General features: G+C 43.1%; 1 protein-coding gene and 1 pseudogene across 2 annotated transcripts in view; both read left to right on the top strand.

Moving 5' to 3' along the window:
- The window catches only part of RFTN2 (raftlin family member 2), a 93,663-nt gene extending 87,389 nt beyond the window's left edge, over window positions 1-6,274 (top strand). Inside the window, exon 9 of one of the 2 annotated variants that reach the window (XM_015131730.3) lies at window positions 4,803-6,274. In XM_015131730.3, the coding sequence (XP_014987216.3) occupies window positions 4,803-5,072 (270 nt within the window). In that variant the 3' untranslated portion in view covers window positions 5,073-6,274. 2 annotated transcript variants of the gene reach the window in all.
- Window positions 5,736-11,151, top strand: LOC114671482 (uncharacterized; annotated as a pseudogene).
- Window positions 11,152-13,200: the final 2,049 nt, after the last annotated feature.

Below are 13,200 nucleotides of genomic sequence, written 5' to 3'. Positions count from 1 at the left end.
GTGACAACCACCAAACTGTGTCTAACTTGGGACCACAAAGGTGGGCCTTTGTTGAGGGACAACCTACTGTAGAGTTTGTGAACCCCAAATATATGAGATAGGTCTCCGTTAATTTAGAAAGTTTATTTTGCCAAGGTTAAGGACACACTCAGGAGGTCCTGATGACATGTGCCCAAGGTTGTCAGGCACAGTTTGGTTTTATACACTTTACGGAGACGTGAGACATCAGTCAACATGTAAGATGAACTTTGGTTCCATCCAGAAAGATGAGACGAAAGGCGGGACAACTCGAAATGGGGAGGGGTAGATAAAAGTGGCTGCAATATTTTGAGTTTCTGATTAGCCTCTCCAAAAGACCAATCAGATATCCATTCATCTCAGTGAGCAGAGAGGTGAATTTGAATAGAATGGGAGGCAGGTTTGCCCTAAGTCATTCTCAGCTTGACTTTTCGTTTTAGTTTGGTGATTTGGGGGCCCCAAGGTTTATTTTTCTTTCACAACTTTTTCCCTTAAACTTGCCCAACTCTGGTAACTTGGCCAAGAAAAAGATGCACTGCCTCTGTGCTGCCAATAAACTTTCTATGCAACCCGCTGGGGCTGCATCTTCCTGTACAAACAGTGTCATGAACGGTATTACATTCCACAGTAGCGCACAAAATCCACTTTAATAAAGCTGTTTGTTTGCTTTGTGTATTTGCTGTAAAAACCAGTAGAAAATACCCCAGTATTTTATGCACTGCATTTCAACAGATGAATCGTTAACAAACTTCTGTAAGATCAGCCTGGGCATTTGATTTCTACAATTTTTCTAAGAATTTTTTAATTTTACCTCTTACTTTTAGGAAAAATGCAACCCTAGTTCCCAAATAACATATAAATGAATTTTCAGTAAATGAGCTCTTTGTAAACTGGGAAATTACTGTGATTTTAAATGTATCTTTAAATCTATGTTCAGTTTTATGTGCCTAGGAGGATATGATCATATTCTCTAATATCTGCCATGTTGTCAGTATTAAATAAGCTCTTAAGGGCCAGATACAGTGGTTCACACCAGTAATCCCAGCACTTTGGGAGGCAGAGGTGGGCAAAACGCTGAGGTCAGGAGTTCAAGACCAGCCTGGTCAACATGTTGAAACCCCATCTCTACTAATAACACAAAAATTAGCTGAGCAAGGTGGCACATGCCTGGAGTCCCAGTTACTCAGGAGGCTGAGGCGGGAGAATTGCTGGAACCCGGGAGGCAGAAACTACAGTATGCTGAGATTGCAATCACTACATTCCAGCCTGGGCAACAGAGCAAGACTCTGTCTCAACAACAACAACAAAAAATGCTCCTATAATGAAGTCTCATCAGGAGTCTGAACATCACAAGTTAAGCAGCTAATTCTCCTTGTTGTGCTTTCCCTTTTTTGACTTAGCTATCTTATTTTTTTCATATATATATATATGAAAAAAATATATATATATATATATATATATAGGACCTGAGGTCTCGCCATGTTGCCTAAGCTGGCCTTGAACTCCCAGTTCCAAGTAATCCTCCCATTTCAGCCTCCTGAGTAGCTGAGACTACAGGCTCATGACACTTTGCCCAGCTAGATACCTTATTTTGACTTAAGTTGCCTGGGCAGAGACCATGTCCCCTTTATTCTGGACTGAACCAAGAACATTCTCTGCCCTCAGTAAATATTTATCAGCAAAAACATCCACAGTTGATCAGAGAGTCTGAATGAGCTGGATTGAATTGTCGAGCATGTATACTGTGTCAGGCAGAAGCAGTTTGCAGCAGGACAAGGAAAGGGTCCACTTCACCCTTGAAGACATTCTAGACACTCACTCAAAATAAACTCAGTCTGAATTATCTGTGTATATTAGTCTGTTCTCACGCTGCTAATAAAGACACACCCAAGACTGGGTAATTTTTAAAGGAAAGATGTTTAATTGGACTCACAGTTGCACGTGGTTAGGGAGGCCTCACAACCATGGCAGAAGGTGAATGAGGAGCAAAGTCACGTCTTACATGGAGGCAGGCAAGAGAGCATGTGCAGGGGAACTCCCCTTCATAAAACCATCAGATCTAATGAGACTTATTCACTATTGCAAGAACAGCATAGGAAAGACCCACCCCCATGATTCAATTACCTCCCACTGGGTCCCTCCCACAACACTTGGAAATTATGGGAGGTACAATTCAAGATGAGATTTGGGTGACAACACAGCCAAACTATATCATTCTGCCCCAGCTCCTCCCAAATCTCATGTCCTCGCATTTCAAAACCAGTCATGCCTACCCAACAGTTCCCCAAAGTTTGTTGTTGTTTTTTGTGGTTTTTTTTTTTTTTTTTTTTTTTTGAGATGGAGTCTTTCTCTTGTTGCCCAGGCTAGAGTGCAATGGTGTGACCTTGGCTCACTACAACCTCCACCTCCCAGATTCAAGTGATTCTCCTGCTTCAGCCTCCCAAGTAGCTGGGATTACAGGCGTGTGGCAGCACACTCAGCTAATTTTTATATTTTTAGTAGAGACGAGGTTTCACCATGTTGGTCAGGCTGGTCTGAAACTCCTGACCTCAAGTGTTCCTCCCGTCTCAGCCTCCCAAAGTGCTGGGATTACAGGCATAAGCCACTACACTCAGCCAAAAGTCTTAACTAATTTCAGCATTAACTCAAAAGTCCACAGTCCAAAGTCTCATCTGAGACAAGGCAAGTCCCTTCTACCTATGACCCTGTAAAATCAAAAGTAGGTTAGTTGCTTCCTACATACAATGGGGGTACAGGCATTGGGTAAATACAGCCATTCCAAATGGGAGAAATTGGCCAAAATGAAGGGGTTACAGGCCCCATGCAAGTCCAAAATCAAATGGGGCAATCTTAAAGCTCTAAAATGATCTCCTTTGACTCCCTGTCTAACATCCAGGTCACACTGATGCAAGAGACGGGTTCCCATGGACTTGGGTAGTTCTGCCCCTGTGACTTTGCAGGGTACAGCCCCCCTTCTGGCTGCTTTCATAGACTGGCATTGAGTATCTGTGGCTTTTCCAGGTGCACAGTGCAAGCTGTCAGTGGATCTACCATGCTGGGGTCTGGAATATGGTGGCCCTCTTCTCACAGCTCCACTAGGCAGTTTCCCAGTGGAGACTCCATGTGGGAGTTTCTCAAACCCCATTTCTTGACTTCTGTGTGTCCACAGGCCCAAAACAGCATGTAAGCCACCAAGGCTTGGGGCTTGCACCCTCTGAAGAAACAGCCTAAGTTCTACATTGGCCCCATATAGCCACGGCTGGGACACAGGGCACCAAGTCCCGAGACTGCACAAAGCAGCAAGGCCCTGGGTCTGGCCCACAAAAACATTTTTTCGTCCTAGGCCTCCTGGCTTGTGATGGGAGGAGCTGCCGTGAAATGCCCTGGAGACATTTTCTCCATTGTCTTGGCAATTAACATTTGGCTCCTTGTTACTTATGCAAGTTTCTGCAGCCAGCTTAAATTTCTTCTCAGAAAATTGGTTTTTCTTTTCTATGGCATCATCAGTCTGCAAATTTAAACATAAGTTCCAATTCCAAACCATATATTTGTGAATACATAAAACTGAATGTTTTTAACAGTACCCAAATCACCTATTCAATGCTTTGCTGCTTAGAAATTTTTTCTACCAGATGCCCTAAATCATCTCTCTCAAGTTCAAAGTTACACAAATCTCGAGGGCAAGGGCAAAATGCCACCAGTCTCTTAGCTAAAACATAGCAAGAGACAGCTTTGCTCCAGTTCCCAAGTTCCTCATCTCCATCTGAAATCACCTCAACCTGGACTTCATTGTCCATATCACTATAAGCATTTTGGTCAAAGCCATTCAATAAGTCTCTAGGAAGTTCTAAACTTTCCCACATTTTCCTGTCCTCTTCTGAGCCCTTCAAACTGTTCCAACCTCTGCATGTTACCCAGTTCCAAAGTCGCTTCTACATTTTTGGGTATTTTTATAGCACCCCCCCAACTCTACTAGTACCAATTTACTGTATTCGTCTGTTGTCATCCTGCTAGTAAAGACATACCCAAGACTGTGTAGTTTACAAAGGAAAGAGGTTTAATTGACTCACAGTTCCACGTGGGGAGGCCTCACAATCATGGCAGAAGGCAAATGAGGAGCAAAGTCATGTATCATGTGGTGGCAGGCAAGAGAGCATGTGCAAGGGAACTCCCCTTTATAAAACCATCAGATCTCATGATACTTATTCACGGGTAAGACCCACCCCATGATTCGACTACCTCCCACCGGGCCCCTCCCACAACACATGGGAATTATAGGAGCTGCAATTCAAGGTGAGATTTGGGTGGGGACACAGCCAAACCATATCACTGTGACTCTTCTGCACAGCCTGTGCCTACAGGAAATGGGTGTAAGGTGGCCATTGAAGCACCTTTTCTGCTCTATAGATCCCAACTAACACTAAGACAAAAAATGTATTAGTAGTTATACCTTGCTTTTTTCTCCCAAAGTATGATTTCAACAAATTTCCTTCCTTAGAGATGTCATTAAGGGCTGAGATGTGTACCTAACATACCTGCCAATAAGAATGATGTGCCAGGAACCTACAAAGAGTTACAAAACAGGGAGAAGGGAGTTCATTTCTATTTGGGTGGGGAGGGGAATGTGGAGGTAGCTCTGAGCTGGTCGTTGAAGATGAGCAGGATTTTGAAGAGCTGGGGGAAAGGACATTCCAGTAGGCAGAAAGGCAGCATGTGCTAGACCAGGGGGACAGGAAACACCCATCTTTTTAACTCCTGATCGCCAATGTCTTGTGTTTCAGAAGAAAGCCAGCCGCCACATAAAAGGTGAAGACAAGAACAAAGCCACCAGCAGGAGCATTGGATTAGACACAACCACATCACAACCTGCAGAGAGCAGACACCCGCCTGAGGAGTGCCGCCTTTCTCCCTCCAGGGAATGCTGGACAAAGGAGGGGACCCTGGCACAGCACAACAGCTTCTCTGGGTTCAGCAGCGGTGACAGCGTCCTCCGGGAATTAGACGACGGACAGTTTGATCAGGAAGATGGAGTGACTCAGGTCACTTGTATGTGAGCCATGAGATGAAGCAAAGGAAGGTCTTGTAAATAATTGTTAAAATAATTGCTAACTGACCTTATTGTGTTATTTTCTCTGCATTTATATAATATTTTTGAATTTTTCCAGACTCAGCCTTTCCTCTAATCTATGTAAACTTTGGCACAACCTCCCAGACAAGGAAGAATAACCAACATATTTATACATTTAGAATCATGTTTACACTTCTCTCAACTAAAACATCTGGTTAAACAGATGTTCCATTCGATTATTACACAATAATCTATTTCAGCTTCTCATGAATGTACAAAGTAGACTTTTCTTACAATTCCTGGTAAGGAAATTGAATATCTCAAACAGTATTTTACCTAATTAGAGGGAGTTCTCAGGAAGTTACAGTCTTATTTAAGCTGAAAAATAATCTCTTTCTTTTTTTCTCTCTCTCTCTGTCACACACACACACAGCTAATTAGTGAAAATAAATACCTATTTTCCAAATATAATAATTAATCCACATTTTGTCTTTAACTATAGCATGTATATACAAAGCAAGCCCCTATGTGTTAAAATATTTTTTGAAAAAAAATTTTTTTATATATCTTTGCTTTTAAAGGGTCACCATGTCACCAACCCTGTACTGATTCATTGCACATAAATGTTGTTGCTCCTAAAAGCCTAAAAATGCGGACAGTAAAGCAGCATCTCTTAAAATTCAATATGAAAAGAACCCATAATCTCAATAAATAAATACCTTAGTAGAGAGTAAGATTTAATTTTTTTTTAAAGTCTAAATACTATGAAGAGGAAAAACACCAACTTCAAGTGGAAACTGAAGTATTTTACATCTGTCTAGATTTGAATTCTGCTTTTATTTTGACTTGCTAAATCCTGAAGAATGTTGAAACCTAGAATTTTCAATCAGGCAGGAGTAGAAAGATGCTCATAGCACATGCAATATGTATGATAACCTATTTTGTTTCACCTTGCTTTTCTTTCCCCTTCTAACAGAGGTAACTTTGCCTTGACCCAGACTTTAACAATCTTTAAAATTCTACAAAATAGAGGATTTTCATTTGTCTATGAAAGGCTTACTTTGAAAGATGAAACCTTCAAGTGAATTACAACTTACTCTATCATTGATGAATTCAGCCTATTATATATTTTTATTAACATTGATGTTGACATTGTAAGATCATTTTAATAATAAAACATCATTTCTATTGGGTTATTGTTTTGTTGAACACAAATATTCATATAATATGTTTGGTTTTGGGGTTTTTTGTGGCTTTTTTTGAGACAGAGTCTCGCTCTGTCACCCAGGCTGGAGTGCAGTGGCACAATCTCAGCTCACTGCAACCTCCCCCTCCTGGGTTCAAGCGATTCTCCTGCCTCAGCCTCCAGAGTAGCTGGAACTACAGGCAGTGTGCACCACCATGCCCAGCTAATTTTTGTATTTTTAGTAGAGATGGGTTTTCACCATGTTGGCCAGGATGGTCTCGATCTCTTGACCTTGTGATCCGCCTGCCTCATCCTCCTGAAGTGCTGGGATTACAGGCCTGAACCACCATGCCTGGCCCTCATATAATATGTTTTATACATATAACAGATATGTATTACATGTTATCAATTATATAGTGTATCTAAACTAAGTCAATCTCCATTAATTGCTGATAAAATTAACAGGAGTTATTCCACTTTTATCATCCAGAAGTACAGTATAAAGGAATTTAAGAATATTCCTCTCACTCTTATTCTATAGCAATAGCTGTCAACAATATTTGCAGAAATGGTTTTTGTTTTGACTTTTAGATGGACTTGAGTTCCATAATCAAGAGTCAGTGGATTTTTGGTAGAAATAAGCACTGCTTCCGGAGTCCACAAAATGTAATGAAGTTAGGAAGCACAAAGAACAAATCAGAAAGTTCGTTTTTCCCACTGCCAGGATCTACAAGAGGTAGAGACTTCTTTATCATTCAGTCCGTATACACAGAGGATTGGAAGTAGTAAATTAAAAACAGAGACAGAAATTTATAGTTAACTAAGAAAAAACTCAGAAATATAGCATTAACTTTTTTTTTTTTTTTGAGACAGAGTCTCACTCTGTCGCCCAGGCTGCAATCTCGGCTCACTGCAACCTCAGCCTCCCAGGTTCAAGTGACTCTCCCGCCTCAGCCTCCTCAGTAGCAGGGATTACAGGCATGCACCATCATGCCTGGCTAATTTTTGTAATTTGGGTAGAGATGGGATTTCACCATGTTGGCCAGGCTGATCTCAAACTCCTGGCCTCAAGCAATCTACCTGCCTTGGCCTCCCAAAGTGCTGGGATTACAGGCGTGAGCCACTGCGCCCAGCCATGATAGTGAATAATTTATGACCAAGTGGTTCTAGAGCATTTTAAATATGCGTAAATAGCTCTGAGCCTATTCTTTTAAAAAAAGGAACAAAGCTTAGGCTCTCTATGCCTAAGGAGTTAAATGTGTCTAATCTTATCATTATCTGCCAATTGTATATTCAGTTCTTTTTATAACACTATAGATTTCCTTAGGGGCTCTGGCATGTGAATTTTTTAAACCTGTAAGTTATAATGAAAGGTATCAAGATCCCAGATGTCGGGTGAAGATCTGTCATTCCCCTTGATGTAGTATCTACGGCATTTTCATCTTCGTTTTCAATAACCAAATGTTAATTCCATCCCCTTTGGATTGAGTATCACCCTGTTATCTTTCATGGACACATTTAACACCTACCTCATCACGGGGGAAATCAGCTCTGTCAGCGCCACTACAATTCATTTCAGTGAAAGAGAAAAGGAAAGGTCACTCTCTTTGAGAGATTCTAGGGCTTTTAGGAGAAGGAGAAGCAAATCATTTGTGCTATCAGGAGCAGGTGTTTATATATTTGAATATAAATGTATTTTCATTTTCATGCATTTTCATTTGTTTCATTCTGGAGTGCCGGAGGAGCTGTCCTGTTTTCCTACTCTTGCCTGTTATTGATTCCTCACCACCATTCCTTCGTGACTGGAAGGACGGTGGCTCTTTCCCTCCCCATATGGCTAAAGAGGATTTCTTTCTCTTAACTCTTCAGAGCCCCAGAGTAGTACTGTATGGAAAGAGTAAATTCAGATAGAGAATCAAATGAAGTGAAATTGCTAACAGTGGGGACAGTATATAACTAAGCACACATTATATAAAAATTTTCTAGTGGATACATAGAAAAACTGGCTAAATGTTACTCATCAGAACTTGTAACATATCGATTTAAATAACATTTGCTGGTAATCTATCATCCCTTGAGAATGAATTTTTTTGTGCAATAGTGCAAAGTTTGCAGAACCAGGTCTGTCAGATGCTTAAGTTCTGAGATGGTGTTTGTGGCAGAAAATTAGGCAAAACTGTAAAACAATGAGCCTTAGTTTTGGTGAGGTTCTTAAAAAGTTTTGGTGAAGACGACTGCAAAAAAATGGGTTCTAAAAATGTTTTGAGCATTCAAATTATTGTATGTAAAAATACCAAGTAATTAAATCAATAGAGGGAATAAATAAATAATTTACACGTAAGATAAATGTATAAGTATCAAGGTGAGTTTTTTGTTTGTTTGTGACAGAGTCACACTCTGTTGCCCAGGCAGGGGTACAGTGGTGTGATCTCGGCTCACTCACTGCAGCCTCTGCCTCCTGGGTTCAAGCGAAATTTCCCCACCTCAGCCTCCCAAGTAGCTGGGACTACAGGTGCACACCACCACACCCAGCTAATTTTTCTATTTTTAGTCAAGTAGGGTTTCACCATGTTGGCCAGGCTAGTTTTGAACTCCTGGCCTCAAGCGATCCCCCTGCCTCGCGCTCCCAAAGTGCTGGGATTACAGGCATGGGCCGCCACGCCCAGCCAAGGTGAGTTTTTGAAGGCTTACATAAGCCACACTATTACCTGTAAGCAATAGAACTTAACTTGGCTTATTTAGCAATAAAGGAGTTTTTTGTTGTTTTGGTTTTTTGTGGGTTTTTTGTTTTTGTTATTTTTTGTTTTTTTGAGACAGATTCTCACTCTGTCACCCAGGTTGGAGTGCAGTGGCATTATCATCGCTCATTGCAGCCTCAATCATCCTGGGCTCAAGCGATCCTCCTACCTCAGCCTACCGAGTAGCTGGTACTACAGGCATATCCCACCACAACCGGCTAATTTTTGTATTTTTTATAGAGGCAGGGTTTCACCATGTTGCCCAGGCTGATCTTGAACTCCTGGGCTCAAGCAATCCCTCCCGCCTTGGCCTCCCAAAGTGCTGGGATTAGAGGCATGAGCCACCCAACCCAGACCAATAAAGGAGTTTATTTCAAAAGATATCTGGAGGCCAGGCACGGTCACTCACACCTGTAATCTCAGCACTTTGGAAGGCTGAGGAGGACGGATCACTTGAGGCCAGGAGTTCCAGACTTTTGTTCTACAAAAAATACAAAAATTAGCTGGGCATGGTCGCTGGTGCCTGTAGTCCCAGCTACTCGAAAGGCTGAGGTAGTAGAATCACTTGAACTCAGGAGGCGGATGTTGCAATGAGCCGAGATCGCATCACTGCACTCCAGCCTGCGCTACAGAGCAAGACGCTTCCAAAAATAAATAAATAAATAAATTGACTGAGATCTGCTTCAGATATTTGGGGTTCACGATTTTTTATTTCCATGCTGAGTTACAGGTGTGAGCCACCGTGCCCGGTCAGGTCTCAGTCAATTTATAAAGTTTATTTTGCCAAGGTTAAAGACTCGCCCGTGACCCAGCCTCAGGAGGTCCTAACGACACGTGCCCAAGGTGGTTGGGGCACAGCTTGGTTTTAAACATTTTAGGGAGACATATCAATCAATACATGTAAGATGTACATTGGTTCAGTCTGGAAAGGTGGGACAGGGGAGAGGGCTTCCAGGTCGTAGGTGGGTAACAGGCCAACAGCTGCATCCTTTTTGTTTTTGAGACGGAGTCTTGCTCTGTCGCCCAGGCTGGAGTGCAGTGGCGTGATCTCGGCTCACCGCAACCTCTGCCTCCTGGGTTCAAGCGATTCTTCTGCCTAAGCCTCCCGAGTATCTGGGACTACAGGTACGCACCACCACACCCCGCTCATTTTCACATCATGAACTCTAGGGTGCTTGTGAGGCCTTGAATGTTTACTTGCAAATCACTAGAGCCTGAGGATTGGCAGAGGAAATGATGCCTTGGACTTAGAGGGCCTTGACAGTCAGAAAGGCACAATCCAAAACCCCGATGTCAAAATAGAGATGCGTTGTGCAAATCCGGAGTTAACAGTTGATGCAGCTATATTGGCTTGTGATAAAAAATAGCCATCTAGGCGACTCCAGGCCCTGTGACTCTGGAGGCCTCCTTTGAACCATGGAAGTCCCCATTCATTGAGGGGTTTAGCCTCACTGTTTACAGCAATCCAGAGGGTTTCAAGGAAAAGTTCCTTCGCAAGACACGCGAGAACCTGAGGGTACCCATAGGTTGCCTGGGCACGGCAGCCGCCCTCACCTAGGGCCTCTACTGCTTCCACCAGGGCCACAGCCAGCACTCTCAACTCACGATGCTCACACCTGGATCTCCGCGCAGGGCTTCACAGTCGCAGCCATCTTGCTGGGTCTAGTTGCAACTGCTATGAAGTCTCGACCCCGAGCCCAGTCTGGCCTTGAAAGCTTCGCAGAGATCATTCCAAAACCCAGGAGCACCACTGGCCCTACCATGGGACTTATTCCCTCCTCTCCTTTGAGAGGCCCTGTGTCCTTGGGGGAGAAAGTAAACCTTTGTGTAATCATAACTGAAAGATTTTTTCAAAAATTCCAGATTCTGTTTGACTGTTACGTACTTTTTTTTTTTTTTTTTTTAAGAGGGAGTCTCGCTCTGTCTCCCAGGCTGGAATGCAGTGGTGCAATCTCGGCTCACTGCAAGCTCTGCCTCCCGGGTTCAGGCCATTCTCCTGCCTCAGCCTGCTGAGTAGCTGGGACTACAGGTGCCCGCCACAGCGCCCGGCTAATTTTTTGTATTTTTAGTAGAGAAGGGGTTCACCGTGTTAGCCAGGATGGTCTGGATCTCCTGACTTCATGATCCACCTGCCTCGGACTCCCAAAGTGCTGGGATTACAGGCGTGAGCCAACGCGCAGGGCCAAATGTTACATACTTCTATTTGTGCCACATCTCCTCCACTCCCCTGCTTAATAAACTCTAATCCACTTGTAGTACAGTGAGAAAAATAGCCATCTAAATGAAAGTGAACTGAGAGGGGTACTTACTCAACTAATATTGCTGCCTACAACCTAAACCAACAGTGACCAATTCTAGTGTCCTTTCTAAAGATTAAAAAAAAAAAGATAAAAAAGCAAAAAATAGCTATAAAGATTAAAACATGGATGGGCGTCCGCCATTGCTGAGGCTTGAGTAGGTAAACAAAGTGGCCAGGAAGCTCAAACTGGGTGGAACCCACAGCAGCTCTAGGAGGCCTGCCTGCCTCTGTAGACTCCACCTCTGGGAGCAGGGCATAGCTGAACAAAAGGCAGCAGAAACTTCTGTAGACTTGAAGGTCCCTGTCTGACAGCTCTGAAGAGAGCAGTGGTTCTCCTAGCACGGTGTTTGAGCTCTGAGAATGGACAGACTGCCTCCTCAAGTGGGTCACTGACCCCCATGTAGTCTAACTGGGAATACAGATAATTATTTTACATAAAGCATACTGTATGAGCATGTTCCTCTGATACAAAAAAAGGCAGAGATAATACTATAATCTATAATGTAAACTAGAATTAAGTAAATATTTTTAATTGTTATATAAGATATAGGTGACTCTCATGAGGTCCACCCAAAATAAAATAATACATACTCTACTTGGCCGGGTGTGGTGACTCATGCCTGTAATCCCAACACTTTGGGAGGTCAAGGCCGGCGGATCACCTGAGGTCAGGAGTTCGGGATCAGCCTGGCCAAAATGGTGAAACTCCGTCTCTACTAAAAATATAAAACTTAGTCGGGGGCCGGGCGCGGTGGCTCAAGCCTGTAATCCCAGCACTTTGGGAGGCCGAGACGGGCGGATCACGAGGTCAGGAGATCGAGACCATCCTGGCTAACACGGTGAAACCCCGTCTCTACTAAGAAAATACAAAAAACTAGCCGGGCGAGGTGGCGGGCGCCTGTAGTCCCAGCTACTCGGGAGGCTGAGGCCGGAGAATGGCGTGAACCCGGGAGGCGGAGCTTGCAGTGAGCTGAGATCCAGCCACTGCACTCCAGCCTGGGCGACAGAGCGAGACTCCGTCTCAAAAAAAAATAAAAAAATAAATAAAAAACAAAATAAAAAATAAAACTTAGTCGGGTGTGGTGGTATGGTGGTGCAGGCCTGTAGTCCCAGCTACTTGGAAGGCTGAGGCAGGATAATCACTTGAACTTGGGAGGAGGAGGTTGCAGTGAGCCGAGATCACACCATTGCACTCCAGCCTGGGTGACAAATGAGACTCCGTCTCAAAAAATTAAAAAAAAAAAAGATAGTGTATTTATCTATGGAATTAAAAACTGCTTTTAACAAGGTTTATGAGACAAATCCAGATCAACATAGTATCTTTCTTATGAAAAAATGAAGTTAGCTTTAAATATTGATGTCACAGTTAATCCTAGAATCATTATAACTTAATTGACATACTTCATGGATTTAAGTTCAGGGTGTCAATTTTTTTTTTTTTTTTTGAGATGGAGTCTTGCTCTCTTGCCCAGACTGGAGTGCAGTGGCACAATCTCGGCTCACTGCAACCTCCACCTCCCAGGTTCAAGCGATTCTTGTACCTCAGCCTCCCAGGTAGTTGGGTTTACAGGTACGTGCCACCACACCCAACTAATTTTTGTATTTTTCGTAGAGACAGAGTTTCATTTTGTTAGCCAGGCTGGTCTCAAACTCCGACCTCAGGTGATCCACAGGCTTTGGCCTCCCAGAAGTGCTGGGATTACAGACATGAGCCACTGCACCCGGCCAATGTTTATATCATTTGCAAATTTAGGTTAATACAAAAATTTAGTATTCTCTTTGTTTAATTACATTAGGCGCTCACACTTGATATGAAGCTTTGTGTACTATAAAAAAGTAGGCCAGGTACTGTGGCTCACCCCTGTAATCTCACTACTTTGGGAGGTTGAGC

The sequence above is a fragment of the Macaca mulatta genome, chromosome 12 (assembly GCF_049350105.2).
Source record: "Macaca mulatta isolate MMU2019108-1 chromosome 12, T2T-MMU8v2.0, whole genome shotgun sequence".
NCBI lineage: Eukaryota > Metazoa > Chordata > Mammalia > Primates > Cercopithecidae > Macaca > Macaca mulatta.
This window is presented reverse-complemented; position numbering and strand designations above follow the sequence as displayed.